The 27,999-nt window shown below is 41.1% G+C and overlaps 1 protein-coding gene across 3 annotated transcripts; it reads right to left on the bottom strand.

Moving 5' to 3' along the window:
* LOC5570710 (alpha-protein kinase 1) lies at positions 1-27,582 on the bottom strand. 3 transcript variants are annotated; one of them, XM_021845164.1, is made up of 5 exons: positions 27,394-27,582; positions 25,139-27,307; positions 16,800-18,313; positions 15,956-16,737; positions 1-4,588 (listed from the first exon to the last, which is right to left on the bottom strand). In XM_021845164.1, the coding sequence occupies exons 2-5, from the start codon at positions 26,819-26,821 to the stop codon at positions 4,002-4,004; spliced, it is 4,566 nt and encodes a 1,521-aa protein (XP_021700856.1). In that variant the 5' UTR covers positions 26,822-27,307; positions 27,394-27,582; the 3' UTR covers positions 1-4,001. The 3 variants fall into 3 exon arrangements, with proteins under 3 accessions (XP_021700856.1, XP_021700860.1, XP_021700865.1); XM_021845168.1 differs by having other exon boundaries at positions 25,139-26,904; XM_021845173.1 differs by having other exon boundaries at positions 25,139-26,822.
* Positions 27,583-27,999: the final 417 nt, after the last annotated feature.

The following is a 27,999-nucleotide window of genomic DNA, read 5'->3' as shown; positions in this document are numbered from 1 at the left end:
TTTTCAATTGAATTGAAGTTATTACATATGATATTGTTTCAATGTAATGTCACATAGATTTTTTTTTTGCATTTTCCATTTTGCGTTCATGCTTTTAACCATAGTTGAATTCATACAACTCTTAAAACAGTTTCGCCAGTAGTTAACACTGCGGCAAGGTAGGTGGATAAGAGACCATCGAGTCCGAACGTGTAATTTCCGTACACTTAATATGTCTTGACGAATTATCTGAAAGTTTCACAAAACTACATCCTACTGGTTCACGTTTACTGCAGCATATTAGCGTTAGTGCTTTAGGGTTCCTGCGTTTACCTTTTCTAAGGTTGAGATGAATTCAATTTTGAGTTGTTTTTACTGTTTTTTTGTTGTTGTTTGCTATGCAGTTGTTGTATTTTTGCTTAGTTGTAGTACTTTAATAGCATTCTCATTATAGTTACATGTGTCTCCTTACTAGTTTCTTCTTTTTATTTCATCGTCGTTTTTTTAACTGTACAGCAACCTTAATATCGTTTCACTTATAGTAGTTTACATGTTGGTTGTGTTGCAATCGTCGTCTACATTGGCTAGATAAGTTTTTTTTCTTTGTTATACTCTATATTTTCTGTGGACTTAAGTGCTAATAGTTTCGAATAAAATTATCTCTTAACATAGGGGAGAGGTTACTGTTTCTTTCGACCAACTTATACGGTATAACTATGGATCACAATCGAGAAAGAGAAATGAGCAAAGATCTCTTCGAGGTGCTTAATAGAATAAAATGTTACTTTGGGGGAAAAATGAGAAAAATTAAAACACATTAGCAAAGTTCTTTTAATGGTAAACCAGAATAGTCAGCGCCAAATTTACAAAAAAGTAATAAATTTCCATATAAATAAACATAGTATTTCAATTTCTTAGACGTAAATAGTTCTGATGTACAAGTTACTACATTTTTATGTTTTACACATATAACCCTTACGAGACTACCGAAAAAAATAAAACACTTACAAGACAGCAGTTCTATGTGGTTCAATTTGTAGAAACGGGTTTAATCTCTTACTTAGCCATAGATGGATTGATACGTCGTCTACCAGCGCTAATAGATGCACATAGATCTTTTGAGGACTTCCTAAATCTAACACAACTGCGGCACAACCATTCCATGCGTTCGTCAGTCATACCTCTCGGTATGGTTAAACGAGTCAACAGAAAGCATCTTGTTCTTTTGCTTCGACACTTCACTCTCTTTACTGCCTGCAAGCTTATTCATGCTAGTGAACTTTTGTAGCTTCGATTTTCGTTAAGTTTTGTTGGTTGCAACGTACTACTTTTTTCTATCATTCGTTTAAGTTCGTTCAAATCCCTATATCACTCCATTATCTAATCGCAGTAGAAAAGAACAGCATTACAAGGGATACACTGAAGGTAAATGTAGATCTATAATTCAAAATCAGATCAATGGAAACCCATTTAAAGCCCCATAATGTCAGCTACTAAGTGTGCAGTGTAATCAGAATCAGGATTTTCACCAGATGTCAGGGATAAAAATTAATTCGCGCACGGAAATATGTACACAAAAATTAACTATCCTTTAGCATTTAAGCTTTTATAGTGTGTGATGCGTTATCACAGGAATGCATATAATAAAATTGTATAAACCTGATCCTTTAAGAGAACGTTATCTCGCATGAACACAAATGCTATGTGCATAACTTTGCATCAAAGAGTCACTTCGGCTTATTCTACGATTTTACTGGTAAAAAACTTGCTCCGTTACCGAGTTGTGAGGAAAGTTGATTTGAATGAAGTGAACCTGCATATATCAAAGGGGTTCTCATCTCAGTGAAGTCAAGTTTTCTCACGAGATCCAGACGACTCACCTCACTTCACTCGTAAAATAAGCCAAGTTTAGAGAATCTGATAAAATCGCTAACTGCTTAAACCATTTAAAAAGAAGATTCTCGTCCGGACCGAGACTCCATGATATCTTCACATATTCAACCAGAAGTTTTTCCAAGGACGTCTTCACAACTTGCTACTAAAAGTACTCAGAAATTCTTTCAAAAATTGCTCTTAAAATTCTATCAGAAATTTCTCTAAGAAGTCCTCAGCCCTCTCATAATTCATCCATGTGTTTCATCCGAGTTCTCCGTTTAGGACTTTTTCAACAATTCAGAGATTCCTCCGAGATTTTATTAGGATTTCCTCAAAAAAAAAAAAAAAAAAATGTTTAGAATTTCCTTAAGATTCAACAAGGAATTTCTGTAAAGACACCTTCCAATAATTACTGCAATGATTCAATCAGAAATCCCTCCAAAGATTATTCCTGAAATTTCAGGAACTTGAAGTAATTATCCTTTCCAGGGAATCGATAAGGATTCTTGGAGGTCCGTGGAACGGTCTGGGAGATTTTTCTACAGAAAATCCTGAAGTAATCACTGATGAAACTCCCTAAACTTTTACAGGTGAGAACTCATGCAAGGGTCTCTGAAGACCCTTCTCCCTAAACGAGGGTTTTCAACCCTAGAATGAACCTTTGTGGAGTGTCCTGCATAAAATCCTGTAGGAATATCAGGAAACACTAACTACTGAATGAGCCAATAAAATCAGGAATTCCTGGAGCAATTCAATCCAAGCATATTATGAGAAATTACTACAGGAATTTCAGGACGACTTCTCTGGTGAGTTATTAAAGAATGTTTATGGGAATTGCCTGAATGTATACCAGAACAAATTTCTGGATAATGCCGAAAGGTTTTCCTTGAAGAATTTGTGAAGGTATTCCTGGAAAAAAAACTTTAGAATAGCCTCATTGAAATCTCTGGAACCTTAAAAATTTACACCAAGACTCACGAAAAAAAAGTAAAAAGAGACTTTTTAGACCATTTTTTTCAAAAAAATGTTTAGACACCTGCTGTTTAGAATGGAGACTTTCTCTAGACTTGCATTAAAATAGTGAGGAAGTCTCTAAAAAAGACCTGCTACCAGGCCTGGACATGTCTAGAATTAAAAATAAAATAAATTCTAAACCGATTCATATAATTTACGTCTAGCATAGTCTACCTATCTAAAGATAGACCAAAAGGACTCAACCATAATCTTGCATTGCAACTGCATTGTATCACAGAATTTCGAAAACGAACTCGGATGCAGATCAGTAATCGGTACCAACAAATCTCGGGGATTTCATTCATTTTTTCCAACTTAAGAGCGAATCAATAAAAAATAAATACTAGTCAAATTTCACTGCTAACGACTATTTAGGGGAAAAAAGCATCAACACTGAGAAGCTTTCAACTATTTTGCACACGGTTCGTAACATCTAAGAGCTGCTACATTTTGTAATCTTCGTTTCCGTTTTAGTTACCAAATACTTTAGGTTGTGATATTTAATTATTTCTATCTAACTAGCTATGAATGACTCTAGAGTGTTATCCTGCATTTCTTTAGTTTTTGTTTTTTGAGTTTGCTACTGTTTCTATTTATACTTATGCCAGAATGTATTTTTCCTTTCAACAGTCAACGTTTGCGGCCTTGTTACAAATATTACAATTCGGATGCTGATTCTAACAATACAATAACTACTAGTGTCCATCCAGTAATGCGCTCGGTACGTTAAGACAATGGAGAAAAATACTATAATGCGCTGCATCATCTATCAAGAACGATGTGTTGTATAGATTTGTGGCGTGTGTCTTTAGGTAAAGATCTGGTAAAAGTATACTTTTAAGTGCATTTCTATACATAATTCAATACTAGTCTTGTTTATCTGCTTCAAGTAGAATGATAGCCAAATACGGTGTGACATACCGAAATGTATGAGAAAGAGAAGGAGAGAGACTGTCGATTAAATTGCTTTGCATGGATGAGAGTAAAACCTACTCTGGCCGGCAGATGAATTTGTTGTGGTCTCTGCGAAGGTCCGCCGCAGTCAGCCGTTTGAATCCGCTGGTCCCTCCATCAAGCCATGGTGATGGCGGGACGACAGCGGATCTAGCGGGGGATGCAGCCTTAGGTAGCACTCAGTTGTGCACAGTGGCCGACGAATGTTGCATGTTTCGTTCGAATTCCTCCAAGCTCATGGCCTGTCCTATGTTGAGGGACGGTAATTTACCGGCAGATGCTTGCGCGAGAAGCTCGGGAGAGAACCAGCGGGCTAGTTGATTGCTGGTGGGTGAAAGGCCTCCATCGCGGTTGTAGTTGATGATCCCCGAAGCACCTGACTGTGGCTGACCTTGGTGGGGATGTGGCCCTTGCGATTGTGGTTGCTGTTGTTGCTGTTGAGGGCCCATGCGGAACGATTGTGGCATCTGTTGCATGTGTTGATTGCGAATGGCACGCTGTTGTTGTTGCTGTTGCTGCTGTCGTTGCTGAAGCAACTGTTGCAGGTGGGGATTCATCTGATTCTGATGTTGATTGTGGGGCTGCTGCTGTTGTAGCATTTGCTGCTGCTGCTGTTGTGACTGGTGTGCCCCCAGTATTGGATTACCACTGCGTCCTTGGAACTGCTGCATTTGCTGTTGGAATTCTAAGTTGGAAGCGAAAGACATCTGCGACATTGGCGAAGGGTGCTGCTGTTGTTGCGGTGGTTGCTGCTGGGTATTGCCACCTGTAAGTGAAAATAAAACGTTAGACAATACGAGCTTTGGTGGAGGGATGTTGAAGAACGCTCTATAGAGCAGTGATTCTCAACCTTTTGGAAACCGCGACCTTCTTCAAAGATCTACAAACATCCTGCGGACCCCTTAAAATGGATGTTCACGAAATCAAGGTTTTGGAAGACTCCACATCATACACGAATTTTACTTGCAAGATCTCTAATGATTTCACTATTTGATTATAAGAATGTTATATTTTCTCTTTTTTCTAAGATGTACAAAATCTGAATTTAGCACTTAACAGAACATTTGGCCACATATCCAGTTATGCCAATTCCTTACTTGGGGCCTTCCTTAGCCGAGTGGTTAGAGTCCGAGGCTACAAAGCAAAGCTATGCTGAAGGTGTCTGAGTTCGAATCCCGGTCGGCCCAGGATCTTTTCGTAATGGAAATTCCCTTGACTTCCCTGGGCATAGAGTATCATCGTACCTGTCACACGATATACGAATGCGAAAAATGGCAACTAAGGCAAAGAATGCTCTCAGTTAATAACTGTGGAAGTGCTCTTAGAGCACTACACTGGGTAGCCGTCTCTGTCCCAGTGGGGACGTTAATGCCAAGAAGAAGAATTCCTTACTTGGTGTAAGTTTCACTAGTTATCTTAAGACTCGAATTCGTACACAAACATTCTGAATAATCATGTAATCCTGCAGCTTAAGAACTTTTTTTTTTTTCGTACGCCCGGTATCTACTTGAGAGCCATGGCCACCAGGCCCCCACATTTTGGGAGCCCCCACAAATTACGATTTATTTATTTTTGAATGCAGATTCAAAAACTTTTAAAAATTGACGAAACGATACCGTAAACCGGGGCAAGATCAGCATTTTAGAGTCAACTTGATGTTGAAGGAGCCATCGAGCTAGGGAGGTATCGAGTGCAAATTCTCTAACTCGATATCGAAACACAAAATATCGAATGAGGGAGAGTGCACTGTATTATACTTAAGATTCCAGATATTGTTAAACTAATTTCGAGAAAATCAGTACTTCGCCGATCACTGTCAGCTTAAGTAATTGATTTGTGATAAAACAACATTCAACAGTTGGTAAAATAATCCCAAAAATCAAAAATCTAATTTCACACTCTCAGGCAAAATTGATTACCATATAACAAAGCATATGTAAAAGTACAAATTTATCTCAGCCACTGAAGAGGATTCAAACTGAATCTGGAAAAGGTGTTAAAACATTTGCAACTAATAAATTGCACTATTTAATTACTAAAATAATGTTTGAAAATCTGTAAAATACACTTTTAGGTAGACAAATTCCTTTGAAATAAGCACGTTTATTCGAGAATATATGTTTTCAATGACAAGTTGGTCATTTTCAAGTTATGGATTATGGTATCTAAAATTGTTCTATACACGTTCTTGGCAATGACAAACTTTCATTCACGAAATTATGAATTTTGGTTTTTGATTTTTACGGTTTTCATTTTTGAACATACCTATCCTTTTTATTTTTTTCTTGAAGCCTCTTCTGTTTACTGATTTTTGGCAAACATAAAAATTTTAGTTTTCATAGTACTTAAGAAAATATTAAATTTTTCATTTTTTTTCAGGAACATTTTTTATTTTCCGTGTGACTAATGGAAAAAAGTGGGTCATAAAAAATACAATTTTCGAACGAAAAAGTTTCAAAAGCCATAAACAACTTTCCGTATATGAGTGTTATGGTCCAAGGTTTAAGCCAAAAACAAAACCCATTTTGATTTCCAAGCTACGAAAGAAATACACTAAATTCCAAAATGCACCCCGTCTAAAGGCGGGGTTAGATAATAGAGGGTTAAATAGCAACCCATGACTATAAGTATGCTGATCCCAGGTGACGCTTATGAGGCAGGATCCGTCATTAATTCGGAATTTTCAACAGCAGTTTTTTCGTTCAAAATCAAGAAAATTTACACAAACATATGTGAACTGTATTTTATTCTCCAACCGAAACATACTGAACACATCTTCATCGAATAATTTTAAGTTTCGAACAGAAAAACTGCTTTTGAAGTTTCGATGTTGACGATGATTATTATGATGACGGATTGTTTTCTATGAAAAAGGCCCCCACATTTGTACCTAAATCCGGCCCTGGGTCAAGCAAACTAGAAATGATACGCAATAAGAACAAAGCAAAAGAATCACCTTCCTTTCAAGTTTTCTAGAGCTTTTCAGTAACAATTAATATGATAGACATGAATATGAGATTTCAAAATAATATTCATCCACCTGAAAGTGATTTTTTTAAGAACGTTTAAAAGTGACAATCAAGAAGGCCTTTTAAGGTGAAACAGCTTGGAATCAAAATTCAATAATGTACCAAATCAAATAATGCATTAAACTACAGTGCAATTTATATTTTAGCTTGAGCTTGAGCTTGATTGACCGCCCGTGGATGTTACTCCAGTATCGCCAGATCAGCTGCACTTACACAAGGAACCAACCGAATGACTACTTGGGACTAACAGGCATCCTCAGTGTATAAGTGCTGGTGATCTTCTATTTTTAGCGACAATGGTGCCTGCCACGTTAGAATGCAGACCAATATGGGGAAGGGGGAGGAATTGATGATGCATTAATTATACTGGCTCCCACGTAGACCGTATATACCACTGCATCTAAGCCAGTTCATGCGGGAGTGTATGGATGGGGGGAAAGGCATGGCAGAGAGGTTTGCTTTTGTGGTTAGCAGACTGCCTATGTATCAGGCGTAAGGAAAGGCATGCGCGTGGAAGAATCGATGCGTTAGGGAAACGGTTTTTTGTCCGTCTCTGGTTCTAGCGTTTGCTATGAACGAATAGTTTGAGTGTGATAGATTTAGAATGAAAGATAGAAGCAAGTGAGAGATATACAACTACAAAGTACGAGGAAAGGGACGGGCCTGGGATTGTACCCATGACCTTCTGCTTATGAAGTAGTAGCGGTAGTCATCAGACCACCAACCCCGTCTTTTAGCTTTGTGCACTAGCAGAAAGCTTAAAATAATAAGAAGATTGACTTTGTACGCTCATTATTTCAGCAGATTAGTGCCTTTGAAATCGTGAGTAGGGGCATGTTTGGATTCCGAGATGTGTCACCTTAAGTTTTTTCAATGATTTATTAAAAACTAGTGGACCCAGCAAACTTCGTCTTGCTATCAAGTAGACTGTTGAAAACGACATGAAACGTCCCGTACAAAATGTTAGTTTCGTTCACTACTGTTTTCCTACTTTTTATATCCTGGACTTTTTATATACACAAACACGTCGGAACACTTTAGGAACATAACAATGGAAGAATTTTCAAAGTCCAATAGCCCGTTCTTAAGATATTTCGTGGCATACAAACACCACTCCATTTTTATTTATATAGAAGATAGATAGATAGATAAACTACTAGCTCCAGGAATCTAATATTTTTTAAGGTAGCTGCAGATAACTTTGAGGAATACTACACTAAAATTTGATATTAATATTCCCAAGTATTAGGAGATCCCTCCTCTTGGTTATGCTACTTTGCCGCGATGGGAGGGCATAATCCATTAGCCCATATGATGGAAACCAAAGGCGTAACCTGTAGTGGTGGTATCACATTTTGGCATTTTTTGCTTAAAGCCGCGTTATAATTCATATGGCATATACGCAATAATATCTCGGATGTGATCCAACGGACATTCTGCGTCATTGATAGAATTGATGCCCACTTCAAATAATTAATCTATTCGAAGTGGACATTAATACTATTGGTGACGATCAGTTTGCCTTTTGCTAACTAGAATGATCCGTAGCCACTCTTACTATTAGCTAGCTAAATACATCGTTATCATATACGACGTAGGGAATACTTAGGAACTTTAGGAAAATGACTAGTAGATTCACTGAGTAGAAATAAGTGGCGACAATCTTATTTTAATATGGTTTTTATATTGCCATAATAAGAAATACCTCTTTTGTAACAGCGGTATAAATAAACTAATTCCAGCTTCATTTTCGCAAAATTTACAAGTAGAAAGTAGGCGTTGTGAAGCATTGCATTTGCCACCGAAAAGTGAATTTTGTAGGAGACTGTAATAGAAGCCTAAGGTAACTTTACTCTTCAATATTCACTATAAAAATGACTATGGAAAGTAAGACGCTGAGATCGATCATGTACACTTACTAGTTTCGAAAAATTGTTGAACAGACAAGGAAAGCGACTCTTTTCTTTAAGGATATATGAACGTAATGACCAATAAATACTTTTAACAACAAAAAATGAAATTAACTAGAACTACTACTAAACAGCCTAATTTTGTGACAATTGACTTTTAAGGCTCTAATCTTGGTGGTGGTTGGTCCCTAGTGATAAATCCTACCTCCGTTCTGGTCACGATCTTCAGATTATCGTGATTCGTCAACATTCTTATTGATAAAGTGGGGGGACAGGCTTGAAATGGGGTTTGAAAGAAAAGAATGTCAGAACAGGTATCCACCGGCGACGCCAAACGGACCAACGTAATGTGGTGTAATCTGGGATTTGTGGATTGAATACTGATATTTTTTGCCAAGCATCAATATGGGTGACTTCCGAGGATAGCGAAACGTAAGAGGGGTTATGACAAGGTTGTGGGTAAATCCATCACATTGGGGTTGTGACTCTGTGTCTTGTCAGGAATAGGGTCTGATTGGTATTGTAGTATGCAATAGAGTTCGGAATTGATAGACAGACTTTGAGGAAAGAAGTTTTGAACGTAAGGCAGCAGCACCTTGGATCTTGGAGGGCGTTGGTCTGGAGAGTTGGGCAGCTGTTTATGCTGGGTTACATTACGTAGAAAGTGGAATCTGTTTTGCTTCGCATAAATTATGGGAAGTATTTGAAAATGGTTTCTTGTTCAGATTGTGTAACGCTAGAAAGAATCTTTAGCTCGGCGTTATATTAGGAGGTTATTATAGTGCAGGGTCGAAGAGAGGATGAATATTTGATCACTTAAACTTTACGCTGCAAGATATTCGTAGTCGTTTTTCGTTTTTTTTTCTGATGTACAGGTATAAACAGGTATATTTAGCCTAAATAATGAACAATCATACGCGTAGAGCCTACGGGTCATGAAGTTAGGATTGAAATCAAAATAATATTGCGCATTTCTTTCACACCACAGGATTATCGCAGAAGTTTTTACATGTGCGGAGGTGCCGGTAGAGGTGCGCGATTGCGTCGAGTCGGGTCGGTGTTTTCAGCGGACTCATATTTCGCAAATCGAAGAATGAGTGCTCTGAGGGCATCAACATGATTCGATGCGGTTTCACACTTTTATTTGTGCTTTTGCACTTGTCTTATTAAATAGGAATACTTTGTGTTAGGGAAAGTGGAGGAGAATAAATTATGATTTATTAGAATTTTCTAATAGAGGCAGAGTTCACATGTTACTTAGGTATTTGAAAGCAAATGAGAACCACATTAAATAATAGATAAACACTAATGCTCATATTTTTATATTTTTATATTTTTCATTTCATCACGGTCCTCATTGCCCGAGCGGAGTCGACAAAACTCGAGGTGGATAGAATCGACGGAACTACGATACGGAAAAGAAACAGATGAGAAACTATCGATACATTTATTCAACTATAAAAATCACATTTTAACGTAATAACTTTATTTCTTTCTTCTCGTTCCAGCAATCCAACAGCCAAACCATTTCTACTATCTTTTCATTTCCTCTTCGTTACATTTATAGTCCCTCTGGTACTGAATCGAATGGCGCATTCCGCTTTTATTAGCGCTGTCTTTGCTGTACGTTGAGCATGGTGTCGGAGGTGGTGTGCTCTGTAGAACATCTGATGTGCTACACGGCACGCCACTTCCGACATTTTGTTTGGTGTGCGGGATGGGCAGTGCTGGTGATGAGGTGGAGGGCGCTATTCGGTTTAGTGGCAGAGGGACTATATCTATTTAATGTATCTGAAACTTGTGGGACCGCTTTAATTCCGGCGCCTGCTTGTGGAAGAACCCGGTGTGCTAAACGGTATAGGACATGTTAACGGGGGAGGCTTGGTAGGTCCTCACCCAGCCCGTGTCTAGATTGGCGGATAATTGTCTGCCAGGGTGTGGATTGAGCAATTACAATTACAATTACAATTGACTTTTAAGGCTCTAATCTTACGTAAAAGACAGAAGACAGGAGTAATCAGAATAGCACTTGAATGACAAATTATTCAAAACCATTTCGACTAGACAGTATTAGTAATGACACCACTACACTACTATTTCAAACAAATTCTGATGGAGCTGCTGATTTTCACAATGCTTCCTTTTCTCAGAAGCAAGGGAATATGGGTATTTTTAATAAACTACCACGTCACAATACTAATAAAAAGCAGTTTTCATGTGGGCGCCATTGCCTAATCCGTCTGAGTATTGGTCCTGGTAGAGGGGAAACTTGCCAAAAGCCAGACCGCGGGTTCAGCCTTGAGAAGTTAAGCTGTCAGGCAGCCCCAACTGAAAACCATACAAAAAAAAAAAAAAAAAAAAACAACAATAGGTTGTGATTTCCTTTTCGCTTTGCGCTGAACTATGCTGAATCGTTGAACTCGGATGTACATATTGCATAGTGCCATGGTTTTCTCGAAAAAACAGCTTAAAATGGTAACATTGCCCAATTTTGATCTGATTGCTGGTCTCAGGCGCGGTAAATGGCTGGGCATGGCGTACCATTGGTACCTCGCGTACCTGCAGGAATAAAATAGACCCCTTTGTGCGGTCCTTAGCCTCTTGCCCAGCAACTCCTATCCCTACCTCCTCGTGGTACTGGCCGGGGTACGAGTAACCTTGGGGAAGATCGGGTAACCAACCCCCGGTGGGAACTTTGGTCGTATGCTGACAGGGAAGGGGGGGTTTGCTTTTGCAAACCTGGAGCGTCTGTACTCCACGTTAGGAGCGGCTCACAACAGCGTCTGTTCCCCATGTCAGGGGCGGCTGATCATCGTCCGAGTGCCAGAGAAGGACTCTAAGCTAAACTGCGCACTATGGCCCTCCGAACATTTAGGGGGAATGGTCCTCCGGAAATCTAGGGGGTTGGTGTCAGGCCCTGCGAGCCAGCCGTAAAAACACATCAGCACAGGAACGTCAACGAGAGAATACGGACCGGAACAATCGGCAAAGACCACAGCGACGTAAAGGGACTAGCGATTGGAAACTCGGTACGTGGAACTGCAAATCTCTCAACATCATTGGAAGTACTCGCATACTCTCCGATGTACTGAAGACCCGCGGTTTCGACATCGTAGCGCTGCAGGAGGTGTGCTGGACAGGAGCATTGGTGCGAACGTTTAGAGGTAATCATACCATCTACCAGAGCTGCGGCAACACACGCGAGCTGGGAACAGCTTTTATAGTGATGGGTGATATGCAAAGGCGCGTGATCGGGTGGTGGCCGATCAATGAACGAATGTGCAAGTTAAGAATCAAAGGCCGATTCTTTAACTTCAGCATAATTAACGTGCATAGCCCACACTCCGGAAGCACTGATGATGACAAGGACGCATTTTACGCGCAGCTCGAACGCGAGTACGACCGCTGCCCAAGCCACGACGTCAAGATCATCATAGGAGATTTGAACGCTCAGGTTGGCCAGGAGGAGGAGTTCAGACCGACGATTGGAAAGTTCAGCGCCCACCGGCTGACGAACGAGAACGGCCTACGACTGATAGATTTGGCCGCCTCCAAGAATATGGCCATTCGTAGCACCTATTTCCAGCACAGCCTCCCGTATCGGTACACCTGGAGATCACCTCAGCAGACAGAATCGCAAATCGACCACGTTTTGATCGATGGACAGCACTTCTCCGACATAACCGACGTCAGAACCTATCGTGGCGCCAACATTGACTCCGACCACTACCTGGTGATGGTGAAACTGTGCCCAAAACTATTCGTCATCAACAATGTACGGTACCGACGCCCGCCCCGGTACAATCTCGAGCGGCTGAAACAACCGGATGTCGCCAATGCGTACGCGCAGCATCTTGAGGCAGCGTTGCCGGATGAGGGCGAGCTCGATAGGGCCCCTCTTGAGGACTGCTGGAGGACAGTCAAAGCAGCCATTAACGACGCTGCCGAAAGCGTTGTCGGATATGTGGAACGGAGCTCAAGAAACGATTGGTTCGACGAGGAGTGCCAAGAGGTTTTAGGTTTAGCGCCGCCTGGAAGAGGTGGAATGCCAAGAGATGGAGTTGCTGTACCGTTCTCGAGAAACGCGGAAGTTCTATCAGAAGCTCAACACATCCCGCAAAAGCTTCGTGCCGCGAGCTGAGATGTGCCGGGATAAGGATGGGAGCATCTTGACGGACGGACGCGAGGTGATCGAAAGGTGGAAGCAGCACTACGATGAACTCCTGAATGGCGCAGAGAACACAGGCACAGAAGGTCAGGACAGCGAAGGCGATGGCTACGTCAGCACAGCGGACAGCGGAAATCAACCAGCTCCCACGATGGGGGAAGTTAAGGATGCCATTCAACAGCTCAAGAACAACAAAGCCGCTGGCAAGGATGGTATCGGAGCCGAACTCATCAAGATGGGCCCGGACAGGTTGGCCGCTTGTCTGCATCGGCTGATAGTCAGAATCTGGGAAACGGAACAGCTACCGGAGGAGTGGAAGCAAGGCGTTATATGCCCTATCTACAAAAAGGGCGACAAACTGGAGTGTGAAAATTATCGTGCAATCACCATCCTAAACGCCGCCTATAAAGTGCTATCCCAGATTCTCTTCCGTCGTCTATCACCTATAGCAAACGAGTTCGTGGGAAGTTATCAAGCAGGTTTCATCGACGGCCGCTCGACAACGGACCAGATCTTTTCCGTGCGGCAAATCCTCCAGAAATGCCGTGAGTACCAGGTCCCTACGCACCATTTGTTCATCGATTTCAAGGCGGCATACGATAGTATCGACCGCATAGAGCTATGGAAAATCATGGACGAGAACGAGAAGTGCCTACTATGGGCTCCAGAAGAAACTGCGGTCAAGAAAGATTCACCCCCGCACCAAATGCACGATGTACAAAACGCTCATAAGACCGGTAGTCCTCTATGGGCATGAGGACTCGAGGAGAACTTGCAAGCTCTTGGGGTTTTCGAACGCCGAGTGCTAAGGACGATCTTCGGCGGCGTGCAGGAGAACGGCGTGTGGCGGCGAAGGATGAACCACGAGCTCGCTCAACTCTACGGCGAACCCAGTATCGTGAAGGTAGCTAAAGCTGGAAGGATACGCTGGGCAGGGCATGTTGCAAGAATGCCGGACAACAACCCTGTAAAGATGGTGTTCGCCACGAATCCGGTCGGAACAAGAAGGCGTGGGGCGCAGCGAGCTAGGTGGATTGACCAGGTACACCAGGACCTGGAGAGCGTGGGTCACAGTCGAGGATGGAGAGAAGCGGCCATGAACCGAGGGAATTGGCGAAATATTGTTGGCGAGGCTTTATCAAGATAATTGATGTAAAGCCAAATAAGTAAGTAAGTAAGTAAGTAAGTTCTGGTCTCAAATTTAAGCAATAACCCCGAGGAATTGAGCCAGAACGGAAACTGCAGCGTTCATGAATGATCAGCATGTTTTGGCCAATTTTTGACACCCCCTCCCCCATCGTAGCCTATTTTCCCATACCTAATACATGGTTCGTAACAAAATCGTAGAATCCAACAACACCCCCCCTCCCCCTAAAATGCTACGTCATTTATGGACGATCCCAAACAGCTCTTTTGAAAAAAAAAAAAAGAAAAATAAAATCGACCAGTAATTGCCGACGAAAAAAGCGAATTTTGGCGCTCCTTAGCTGGGAAGGCGATTTTTGACGATGATGAAGAAAAAATCTGATACCGTGCACCCCCGTTAACTTGAACGGGACGCCATGCAAACCATCGGGGTTCATTTTTAATTTGAACATCTAGTCACCCTGGAAACGTGTTTTAGTTACCTCTTTCACTAACTGATTTGTTTTGATTTTGCGTTCCGTGCCACAGCGTTCCATCTCACTTCACTCCGTTTCATGAGCTAAATGACGTTTGAACCATTTTTAATCTGAACGATGTGCAAATTAGCGGGGTACAGATTAAAAAGTGTTCAGATTAAATGTGGCCAAACCAACGGGGATACTCGGTACAATCTAAACATTCTTCGAACTGTTGTAGATTATAATCGATGTAAGTCAATAAAACTTCCTTTGAATTTCTTTGTTTGTGAACTGCGAAATTACTCCAGTAGCAAATCATTTTTTACATGTATTAAATATATATATTGAGTCGAGAGACTAATATGCGTTTATTAGTAACGTGGGACAGACCAAGTTCTATGTTGTTTTTAACATTTCTAGAACAAACGTATTGTTTTCTTATAATATCATGAAAGTGTATGCAATTTAATGACGTTTCCCATAATTAAATAAAAATTGACGAAAACTTACGTGGGACTGTTAAGCATTTATGGGCAGTATTATACAGTACAGCTTATGCTCGATAACTGGGCTGAGAGAACCTTCCAGTTAGCGAGCAGTGCTCGATAACTGGACTGCCATTCCAACGCACACACACATTCAAATAAAAATCGAGGGGGACTTAGATGCAAAGTTTTGGTTGGCGTCATTCGGTTTTGGAATCGCGTCGTGTTCGTGTCATTCCGTCATTGAATTCGCGTTTTAATCGTACCGTCTTGTAAATTTTGAGGTGAATTAAACAGTTTTCGTTCCTGCAATGGACATCCCACCGGGCACCAACCGCAAACGGAAACAAAAAACCCTTACGTTTTTTTAAATGAAGTACACACATAATTTTGTACACACATGAATTTTGTATGAATATCAATAAACCAGTTAAGAACAAAGCAATAATAACTATTTGTGATTTATTTCTCATTTCGACATATTGCACATTGAATTGAAAAAAAATTTAAAATCTAAATGAAAAAAGACAAATTTACAATAAAAAAAATAATGCCGAAACCTTATTTTGCATTTGCACGCCCCTCGTCAGTTACGGGATGGTGAAAGTTTTTGACGTTTAACTTTTTTTTAACTGGGCTACAGCCCAGTTAGCGAGCACTCAGTTAAAAAGCAGCCCAGTTAAATAGCACCCAGTTATCGAGCATTAGCTGTATAATACTCCAGATAAATGATAGTTTCAACACTTCGCATTGCAAAATACGACAATATTTAGGTTTTCGACACTGAAATACGATTTAAATCTCAACGTCGAGGACGGATGGTATTCATGGATGGAGTTTTAAAAATACTCATGGTTTCTGAAACAGGTAGCTACGTCTAGAGTCCGGCCATACAGGACTCTCCCCTAACAGTAACAATTTACATTTAGTCACCTACCTTTCAGGATTGGCCTGCCCTGGGGTTTCGTCAGCTGTGGCATCTGTTGACCCGGGTGCGGTTGCTTCAGATTCCAGGGAATGTTGCCACCGGGCATTCCCGGTGGTTGGTGACCACCGCGCATCTGCTGGTGGTTCGGCTGCGGTGGCTGAGCGTTCTGGGGACCCAGCGAGGATCCATGCAGGTGGGCATTTCCCATGTGATGATGGGGCGGTATCTGAGGCGGGGGTCCTTGCGATTGACTGTGCGGCGGTTGAAGAGGAGGATGCGATCCGATGAGCGCTGCCAGATTTCTTTGCTGTTGTTGCTGCTGCTGCGAGAGAGGGTTTTGAAGTCCCATTAGGAGGTTTTGGCCGTGGTTGGCCGCCCCTAGTGGCGGACGTTCGATAGGCGGGGCACTCGAAATTGTCGAGTGCGACGGAGTGTTGGAGGAACTGTTAGCGGTCAGCTGCTCCGTTTCCTTCTCGGCAGTCATTTTACGCAGTACGGATGTGGGAGTGAACGCCAACGGCGTGGGAGAAGAAGTATGCTGTGAGTGGGAGTGCGAAGGGGGAGTTGGTTTGGCTGGTGAAGCAATTGAACTGGCCATTACGGGAGCGGAGACAGCAGGAGAGGGGACAACTGACGCTGGAGCGCTAGTTGCGGTGCTATTGGCCGGTTGGTTTCCAGATTGTGGATGATTGGGAGCAGCAGATGATGAGCTTGCACTAGAAGTTGTTGTTAAAGTCGTTGCAGCAGCAGAAGCCGTAGAAGATGAAGCAGCACTAGTTTCTGGTTGGTTACTGAAAAGAATAATTAAAACAAATGTTACTCCGTAACAAAAGAAAAGTTCCACAAATGTTACCGATTTTGTTGTTGCTGCTGTTGTTGCTCCTGACGCTTGCGGTAGTTTTCCCTTTGTTCTTCGAGCTTCTTGCGAATCAGCGCATTTTGCATAATTGACTGAGTGTGGTACTGAAGCTCCCGAGGAGAGGGAATTCTTTGCGGCATACCGTTGGGCAGTGGTGAGAGTCGCATCTGCTGTTTGGAATGATGCTGAAAGAGTAGGTTGGCGCTGTTGGCAGCAGCAGCTGCGGCCACGGCTGCCGGTGGGACTGTGGCAGGAGGAAGGATGGGAACGCCTCCCGGGCTCGGTTGGATAAGAATGTTGGGCGACACAACACGTGGACTGGTATTGATGGTGCTGAGAACTGAAGTGAGAATTTCGCGATGCGGCTGAGCAGTGGCTGGATTAGTCAACTGTTGCCATAGGTTGTGCTGAGATACTTCTCCGCGGGCAACGCCATGCAGGAGGGCTTGTGCTTCCGGACGCTTCAGGATTTCGGCTTGACGAGCATCGTTGACCGGGTGGTGCATTTGGTTGAGATGCAGCATTTTTTGGAGGAGCTCATTTTGCTGCTGTTGGTGGTGCAGCATATTGATTGGATGAGGAGGATGTGCTGGTGGATTTGGTTGGACATTGTGCGGTTGATTTTCAGATATTTGAGCCAATAGCTTTTTGAAAGCGTTCATTTCTTGCTGTTGAGCATCGTTGGACGAATGACCTGCATTGCCACCAACGTTTATGCCCCCGCTACTTCCGCCGCCACCACCACCAGATGAGGGCGTGATTAATCGTGGAATAGATGGGCCAACTCCAACAGGACGATTAGGTACGTCGTTGTCACTTTGACGGAAACGTGCTTCCAGCTCTTCAACGCTGTGTATCTGACCGCCGCTTGGTGCCGGAGGAATTGGACCATGTGGTCCATGATTGCTCACATTGCCACTACCGCTAACGCCCAGCAATTGTTGCAAATTGCGGTTCTGAATTTGCTGATGGTGTTGTTGTTGCTGTTGCTGTTGATGGTGCAGACCCGGATGGTTTGGAGGGTGAGCCAACAGAGGTTGGCCGTGGGGATGATTTGGCGGTTGGGGTGGAGGAATTTGCTGCTGCTGTTGCTGAAGATGCTCCCGATCTCGTTGTTGCGGTTGCTGATGGTGCTGTTGCTGCTGCTGTTGTTGTTGCTGCTGCTGCAACTGTTTGTCGCTTCGCTGAAACAATTCCATCAGGGAATTTGAGGATGTACTGGCGGCAGGCGAGATCGGAGCAAAGTATTTGTTGGAATTTGTGTCTGGAATATGGTCATCTAGTCCGGTTGATGTAAAATCATTGATCATGTTGTTGATGATCTCATCTTGAAGCGACGATCGCCGACTGTCGTTAAAATGTGATGATTGCTGTTTCGGTTGCTGCTGCGGTTGATTGGGACCGGTTGATTGAGTCGGTTGCGATGGGGCACTGCTGTCTTGACGGAACCATTGCGAGAATCGGGAACCACCGGCATTGCCACTGTCCTTGCTTGCTGGAAGATCCGGCTAAAAGAGAATGGAGGTTGATGAAACGAATGTAAATTATATGCCGTCATACGAGGTAAATTTCGTCGTTTAGAAAAAAAAGATACAATCATTTTTCAGCATTCTCAAGGCTGGTTGCGATTAAATGTCTTTAAAATTAGAACTGACACATGCTTAAATGAAGACCAAAAAAAGATCAAGAAAACCAACAAAGACCAAATAGGAACCCGAAGATAAGAGTTCTATGGGACCGTCCATAAATGACGTAAACATTTAGGGGGGAGGAGGAGTCTAAGATTTTGTGACGAACCATGTACTGCCCATGAATGCATGTCAGTCCCATGTTTGCTGGATTTCCTATTCATATAGGACAATTATGCGTTTATGGGCATTAGATATTAGAGATCCTTTATAAGAGAGATATGCGTAAGTAAAATGCAATGAGCTGGCAACATACCAGCAGACTTTATAGACCTTTGAGCTACATTTCAAAACTAATTAGGCTGATACAAATATTAAATTTCTTTTATGTCCGAGAGCACTTGGAAGGTACGATGAGGGGGATAAAAATAAATAAGGAACAAAACAAAAAACAAATATGAAAAAAAAAAGTATTTTTTTCGAATTTTTATTTCTAATGATAGTTGTTAAACTTTTTTTAATCGTCGTCTGGATCATTATTTTACTTGGTTTTTTACTTTAAAAATTGAAAAAACCTAGCTGATGTCAAAAATATGATTTTCGGATTTTTGAAGGGGGGGGGGGTGTGACATAAAAGACAATTAATATTTGTATCAGCCTTACCAATAGGAAAAAAACAACTATCTAATATCATAATAACATAAATGTAAAGAGAGAAGCACTTCATACACACCAAATTTTGAGTTAGCCTTCCAGCAAAATGAAATGCTGGAAGGGCTTCAGCAATTTATATTTTACTGGTTATTCAGTAAAGTAAATATTGTTTGCTGCATAATCAGCAAACTGGTAGTTTACTGAAATGATCAGCAAAACAACTGTCAAAAACGTAGTTTTTTTCATCTCGTTCAAAAGATGTCTTCTCCATGTAACAATGGATGTTTGTAAGTATAAAAAATCGTTTCAAAATGTAAAATCAGCAAACAATTGGAGACATTTGTTTATATTTCCAGGCATTGATATTCTAGTTTTACACGGTTTCACAGAAAAGTTGAAGATTTTGTCATTTCTAAGATAAAAACCCATTGGACACAAGAGATTTATCACGGAGGCCTTTGTGGCAAACGGGAAAGTCACAGCGTGATGAAAAACCAAATACTGAAAGTAATCCTTTGAAATGTTTGTATAATTTAAATATGTATCGCAATTAATAATATGTTATTTTATGTGGAATCAAATTGTAATTGATTTATCAAACCGAATTCACGAATTGCTGGTTGTACAGCAAATATTGTTTGGGATTTAATTACTGGTTATTCAGCAAACGGGTTTGCGCATTGCTGAAAGTTCAGCATAAGATCAGTCAATTTCCTGACAATCCAGTTTGCTGAACGATCAGCAAAATATATTTTGCTGGAAGGATTGCTGGACTTACAGCACAAAAAAAAAATCAGCAATTTTTTGCTGGTTGCCAGCAATAAAAATTTGGTGTGTATGTTCACTCAATGCTAAAAAACTTAACGAAATAATTTCAATTCGATTACATTACTCCACAAGAAAGAGTTCAACACAAACATAACGCATGTTCGTTACGTCATTTATGTATGCTGCCTAATGTTTCCTCAGAATCTGACCACACATTTAACTAAAAATTCCTTTTTTTTTTTCTTTTTTTTGTATGGTATTCAGTTGGAGCTGCCTGACAGCTTTACTTGTCAAGGCTGAACCCTCGGTCTGGCTTTTGCCAAGTTTCCCCACATGGAGGCGCCCACATGAACACTGCTTTTTTTATTAGTATTGTGACGTGGTAGTTTTTGAAAAGTACCCATATTCCCTTGCTTCTGCGAAAAGGAAGCATTGTGAAAATCAGCAGCTCCATCAGAATTTGTTTGCAATAGTAGTGTAGTAGTGTCATTACCGATACTGTCTAGTCGAAATGGTTTTGAATAATTTGTCATTTAAGTGCTATTCTGATTACTCCTGTCTTTTACGTAAGATTAGAGTCTTAAATGTCAATTGTCGTCAAGTCTTAACAAAATTAGGCTGTTTAGTAGTAGTTCTAGTTAATTTCATTTTTTGTTGTTAAAAGTATTTATTGGTCATTACGTTCATATATCCTTAAAGAAAAGAGTCGCTTTCCTTGTCTGTTCAACAATTTTTCGAAACTAGTAAGTGTACATGATCGATCTCAGCGTCTTACTTTCCATAGTCATTTTTATAGTGAATATTGGAGAATAAAGTTACCTTAGGCTTCTATTACAGTCTCATATAAGATTCACTTTTCGGTGGCAAATGCAATGCTTCACAACGCCTACTTTCTACTTGTAAATTTTGCGAAAATGAAGCTGGAATTAGATTATTTATACCGCTGTTACAAAAGAGGTATTTCTTTTTATGGCAATGTAAAAACCATATTAAAATAAGATTGTCGCCACTTATTTCTACTCAGTGAATCTACTGGTCATTTCCCTAAGTATTCCCTACGTCGTAGATGATAACGTTGTATCTAGCTAGCTAATAGTAAGAGTGGCTACGGATCATTCTGGTTAGCAAAAGGCAAACTGAACGTCACCAATAGTATTAATGTCCACTTCGAATAGATTAATTATTTGAAATGGGCATCAATTCTATCACTGACGCAGAATGTCCGTTGGATCACATCCGAGATATTAGTGCGTCTATGCCATATGAATTATGACGCGGCTTTAAGCAAAAAAATGCCAAAATGTGATACCACCACTACAGGTTACGCCTTTGGTTTCCATCATATGGGCTAATGGATTATGCCCTCCCATCGCGGCAAGGTCGCATAACCAAGGGGAGGGTTATACATCATCATTATTATATTTCTAACAAAACTATCAGAATCACTTCCAATTTCATTTTCAAATTTTCATCACCATAGATTTTATTATAAACACACTATTAGCACCAACACAATCACTAAATTTAATAACAACAAGTGTTATGCGCAGTTCCACCAAACACCCATTCTTATGTTGCATTATAAAACGATTGATCACACGTTAGCTTCGAAACTTAACAACCATTAGGGGAAGACGGGGTAAGACCGCCCGCCTAAGCATGTTAATTCATATGTCAAAATCAAGAATTAATAAATCCTTTTTCGACGCAGCATGTCGTTTTTTGAAGCCTTAGGCATGATCAAAAAATATCACAGGTGTTGTATTTGCAAAAAAGTATTTATTTCTTTACGCTTGAAAAAGTGATGTCTTATCAAGATTATTTTTAGCGACGGGGTAAAACCGCCCACCCACGGGGTAAAAGCGACCACCACGATTTTCGAACACAGTTTTGAGAAATAATATATCAGTTCAGTGTTGTGAAAAACTCAATTTCTCACAACTCACGCTTGAGATTTTTCATGCGTGAGTTGTCAATCATGCAACTCAGCAGTCAAAAAATCATGGATGAGTTGGCTCACCTTTTTGACTCATTGTCTCGTATTTCCATAGTTTACTCACACACGGCAATAATTTCTTGTTAGACTGGTAAAATTATAATAATCCTATCTAACGTAAACAACAACATTCGAGTTTCACGAGTTTTTTCCGGGTTTTGCGACTGAATCATCTTTTACGGTTTGAGTTGATTGAGTTGATTTTGCATCAAAATCTCAAGCGTGAGATTTGCCAAGCAGATCTCTAATGAGTTTGCTCTCACGGGAGAGCGTATTGATTGAGATTTTGAGTGTGAGTCTATCAACACTGTATCAGTTCCCTAAGATTCTGAAAAGTATAATGTTTTATGAATTCTACATTGATTAACGGGGATATTGAAACATTTTTAGGGTTAATTAATTAAAAAAACTTAGCTGTTTACTTATTTTTACCTTGAGACACCCATATTTTGGAAAAATATACGGATTTGGCTTGTTTTTATAACAAAATTGATTTCATTTTACTTGAATAGTAATGTAAATCGTAGTTTCAACTTTTAAAATGGTTTGGACATTTTATTTGGTATAAATTAGGGGTGGCGGTCTTACCCCATCAACAGTGGTCGGTTTTACCCCGCTTGCGCAATTTTCACAACTATGGCCTCATTTCAAAGCTTAATATTTACAATTCATATTTTACTTCACTGAAGCATATTTCACATTTCTGTTGATGCATGGACGGGTAATTTGTCATGTTTTTTCAAAAAAATCTCTTCCGAAATGCTTAAGTGAGCATCTGTTAAATTTAGATCAAATTCAATATTGACGAGCAGAATCTTTGTTTTTGATATTTGGTATGAAAAAATTAATGTAAATACCATCCTAAATGGTTTGGAATGTCAATAATCTTGTATTTATGAAAAGTGCTTGGCAAACTTTTAAGAAAACCGCCATTTTCATGCCAAACTGAAGGTAGTCCGTCTTACCCCGGCGGACGCTCTTACCCCTTCTTCCCCTACTGATTAGTACAAAGGATGCTACAGCTCGTGGTAAACGAACTGAACCATCAACAACCAGCACTGGTTTATAAGTAACTAATGAGCCCTGGCGGTCCCTCCGTTCGAAGAGGACCTGATAATATGCCAAAACATATTAACAGATCCTCCGCCTGAATGCAGCCGTTTCATGATAAATCATGAACCGTTAGAGGTGTGCCAAAGTATTGGGAAGGTGATATGTTTCACAGACGGGTATTATTATGGTGCACCTTCTACTTTGGCACCGTCAAACCCTGTGATCGTGGTCAGGGAATATTGCAATTGAACGTTATTTTTCATGCAATTGAAACCAAATCGTGTTTTTGTTGATAATTTGTGGAGTACAGACAGGCTGACACAGGTATTATTAGGTAGTATGATACAAAATACATCAGTCTACAGGAACCCGATAATGTTCGCCGTTTAGACAACCACTGTTTAAAATAATACAAGGAGCAGTCGCTCCGTAGTATAACCTGGATCTACTTAGTGAATTTGGAACGTTTTTCGCAATCTACATTGCAATTTTGATGTTTGTTTAACAGGCCTCAACTCGGTTTCCGTCAGATATAGAAATGAGGTCTTTTTGAGAAAAGGCCGCATTTGCGATGAATATCCTGGTTAGCGGAAAATGAGATGGGGCCTTTTAAAAAAATGTTATTTTTTCAACTTTTATGCATATTTTTAAATGACTATTGTATGTTTTAGTAAGAATATGCTCTTATATACTGAAATCAGCAGAAAACCGATTTGTTTACATTTTGGACTTGAGGCCTTTTCAATTGTTGGTCTTGATTTATGCTGCAAATCAGTGGCGATTCCCTAACCTCAAATCTACCTGTTCCACGAATAGAAATTCTTGACTTTACGCAACCAATTTGCAGCTATCAAGTGAAGATTTGCTAGAAAGGGAGATTCCAATAATTTACTCTTTGTTTCATGATCTCAATTTGTCGAAAAAGGCATTTTTAGATGCGTAGAACAGGTAAAAAATGAGGTTACGAGTCGCCTCTGCTGCAAATTAATCCAACACATGAGTGTCCAAAGTAGCCCCGTCTGACGGTATCTGTGAGAATGCTCTCCAGGATTTCACAAGAATCCGGCTCAGAATTCTGCCAGAAATCAATATAAGAATAGATGAAAATTTTGCTTTGGCTATAGTACAGGATACTGTAAAGGCCCTTTCCAAGATAATGCGACAAATCTGCATATTTCTAATAACCTTTCCCAGAATTCTGCGTAAATCGCTTTCTGGGCTGGAAAGTGCAAAAATCATGTCCAGAATAAATTCTGTGAAAATTCAGCTTATGATGTAATGAAATTCTATTTGATTAATTTAGCCTTTTTCTAACGACTTTTGTTCAAACTTAAAAGAAATTCATTTTAATTTATACAATACTGCAGGCATTGTCGTTTAATTTTAATAAAATGCGATTTCATAATTTCTCGAAAACTTATTCATACAGACTCATGTCAAAAAAGTATACAAACTTACTTTATCGATCCTATGTGTTTCGCAGACGAAATTCTACACGTTCCGCTCCTACCCAACTAGATTTTTCACTTTTAGAACGTTTAATTTCCGGATTTACAAAACGACGAAAGTAAGATTAGTAACTTTCGCAACCTAACCACTACTACAAAGTAACTTAACCACGAATCAAAACAAAATACTACTTGAGCCGATTTTACACTGGTAGAAAAACGTCGAAAGTTTCATATAGTTTGAAACGGCTTATCATTTTGTTATAATTATTTTTGTTGAAAATAATAGAAACTACCTAGTTTTTTTAACGCGATCTGATTGTATGCAAAATTTGAGGGATGTACACAGCGAAAAAATGTTAAAAAAGTGATTCATTTTAAAACAGTTTTAGAAGACAGGTTGTGATTCTTCTCAATTAGTTTTCTCAAAACCGTATGAAAGTTACTTACGTCGTTTTGAAAAAGTAATCGAGAATTCTTGAATTCCATTATTGCCCGTTTAAAATGTTCATGGACTGCTCTACATTATATTGTTTAAAGGTTTTTAATAGATTTCATTTATGAATTTCTCTTAGAGTGTCTCCGAGTGTTCAAGGATACTTTAAAAAATAATTTCCTGAATATATTTCTTCAAGAATTACTGCAATAGAGACGTTAAAATAAAAAAAATAACGAAAATAAGAAGAAAAATGTAAAAAACAACACGAAAAATATGTTACTATACTAAACTTTTCAACCAAACGAGTACCTTAAAAATCAAGCAAAAACTAAAACATCAATACTCACATATAACAAACTACTCGGCAGTGCGTCCAGCTTGAGAAAGTCCTCGAAGTTGAAGTCGTCGTCGTTGATCTTGGACTGTCCGGATGAGATGGTGCCCGCAATACCACCAAGGGTCGTCGTCGTCGTCGTCGCTCCCAGCCCGGACTTGGCGGAAGACCCCTCGCTGGCTCCATCCCCCGGGGTCCGGTCCATTTTGTCGGCCGCCGTTCCCGCAGTGGCGGGTGTGGGCAATTGGTTGGCATTTGCGTTGTCGGTTCGGTTGAGTGACTGTGGTTCAGAAGAAGCATTGGCGTTGTTGTTCTTGTCGTTCTGCTGAAGGGACGAAGCTGGTCGCTGGTTGGTTGCTTCAGGCAAGTCCTGTTTGAGATCGTCACGGGCGTCTTCCTTGTCCGATTTGGTGGTCTCTTCCTCGGACACCGGATCATCGAAGCCGCGCAGTTCGATGGTGTCCGTTTGACAGGTCGGTTCGCTGAACCATTCGGGTTCTTCGTCCCGATTGTGGTCGCTGTAGAGACGACGCCGGTCGTGATGGGACGAATGATAGTGGTTGTTGTAGTTATTGGAATGATAATTGCCTCCCCCGTGGGAATCGTTGTTGTACGAATTGGAATAGCGTGACGACATGCGATTATTGCGGGAATCCTTTTCATTGCGATCGAATTCTCGATTGTTCGGTCTTCGCTCGAAACGATTCCCGTCCTCCCGGTCACGATCGTAATCCTTGCGGAATTCTTTATCGTTGCGTTCCCGTTCTCGATAGTTGGGATTACCAGAAGCGCGATAGTCATTGCTTTCCGGGGCGTCTTTATCTGGGCGATAATCCCAAGACACATCCCGTGACAGGATTCGTCCACTGCCAATGCGTCGTTCTCTGCCTCCGAGGATATCGCGTTCATTACGAAGTAGATTTCCTCCGATGGTCAAACCGCTTGTATTGGCACTGGGAGCCGCAGGCATTTGACACCCCATGTTGAAAGACCGCCTCTGTGGCGAAAGGACTATTCCATCTTCCTTACGTAATCGGTCTTTGGGATCACGTAATTCCATTCCACCGGAACGACGCATTTCCATTCGATTACCTCCTCCACTCGAACCTCCATCACCGTTTCCACCTCCTGATCCATTTGCGACACGATTCCGTCCATAGTTTCCAGCCGATCCGTTCCCCCCTCCTCCATTTTCATCCTCGTACGCAGCTTCCGACGATTTCCCGATGGACAAACTTTTCCCATACCTATCGGTGGTTCGATCCAGAATGCTGAACATTCTGGCAAGTTTTTCACTCTTGGGTTCAACCATAAAGATGGGTTTCTGCTTCGAGGGTTCCAAATTCCTCAGTGCCAGCAGCTGGTTAATCGAATACCTGGTCCTGTTCGATTTCTCACTGGCACTGCTTCCGGAAACTGGGGATTCGGCTCCGGATGGTGCCGAGGCAGACAAAATAGCCGGATCCATCGCTTCCAGGGCAGTTTTCTCGCCACCGTCCGAATTAATGCCAACACCACCGCCTCCCCCTCCACCTTCCACTGATGACGACAGCGACGAAGAGGAAGTACTTTTCGCATTCCCATCTCCAGCACTTCCGCCACTGTCCAGATGAATGTTATCCTGAATGCTCGGCGTCTGGCGTAACGTTTCCAGCAGCATCGACGACTGCAGGTCCATGTTTATGGCGTCCGACATTCTGCAAAAACGCAGAAAAACAACCCACGGATTTGAACTTTTGTGTGTAGAAAACTGATTCCGTTCGTTCGCTTCTTCGCTGGCTGATGGATGAAAAAGTTTCTTTTTTACTCTCGCTTCCTGACGTTAGCACACAAACACAAGGTTCGTTTTTGACAGTTTGCGCTCCTACGCGCTTACGCACACACACTCAAATCCGTCGTGTAAAATTACACGATACAATTTTTAGGGGGGCACCCCAGAAACGAAAACGTCACAAATCCCCCACCTCTCTTTGTCCGAGGATGGACTTTCTGACGCACGATTTCACTCACACACACGCGCACGACTTTTATCACAGATGTTTTCCTGTTCCTTTCCCACTCGTCGTCACTCTCTTTTGTCTTCTTTCGACGTGTACGCACAAGGGGGGGAGACAGAAATTGGGAACCCCTCCTCTTCGTGTACGCACGCACACGACGACCACACTCACACTCTCTCACCCCGCTAAAAGGAACACAGATTGCAAATATCGGTGAGAAAAATGATTTTTCGTCCACTTTCAAAAATGCAAATTTCTCCACTTATTTTACCACTTTCTAGATTGCCAACACTAAAAACTACTTTTTACAAAACGATACTAGCGATTGCTGCACGATTGGGGCACGGTTCGATCCGTTTGCCACGACAATTTCCGAACTTTTTCGCAGTAGACACAAAAACTGAAATGAGGCAGCCATTAACAGTACCCAGAAGGCGCAGAGGCAGAACTGCGATCTTCGCACTTTGGCAGCTCTGCGGTGTAACGGCGACGGTGTAACGAGGTTGACAGGGCGGTGTTACACTGTGATTTGGTGTCAGCCATTTTTCTCGTGTCATCTCGCGTAACAATTCAAAAGGGCCAATCCTCAGATTGTTGATACAGAGAAAATTTGATTTGAATATTATTTTACTGTTCACCACATTTTCAATTCCTATTTCTCAGTAGTCAAATCAATCAGTGTGATTTCTTGCTCGTTGAGTAACGATTGACTATTACTACACGTTTATAATCAATATTAAGCTAAGTATGCTGTTTCGCTCAAGTAAAGTAAAGAAATTCCTTGACTGAAAGGGTCAAGAAATTTCCTACAGAGAGCCCCCTTTGAAGTGACATTTCTTCTCAACTGCGTACTGCGATCAGAAAAAAGTGATTTTCT

This window comes from Aedes aegypti, chromosome 1 (genome assembly GCF_002204515.2).
Source record: "Aedes aegypti strain LVP_AGWG chromosome 1, AaegL5.0 Primary Assembly, whole genome shotgun sequence".
Taxonomy (NCBI): Eukaryota; Metazoa; Arthropoda; class Insecta; order Diptera; family Culicidae; genus Aedes; species Aedes aegypti.
This window is presented reverse-complemented; position numbering and strand designations above follow the sequence as displayed.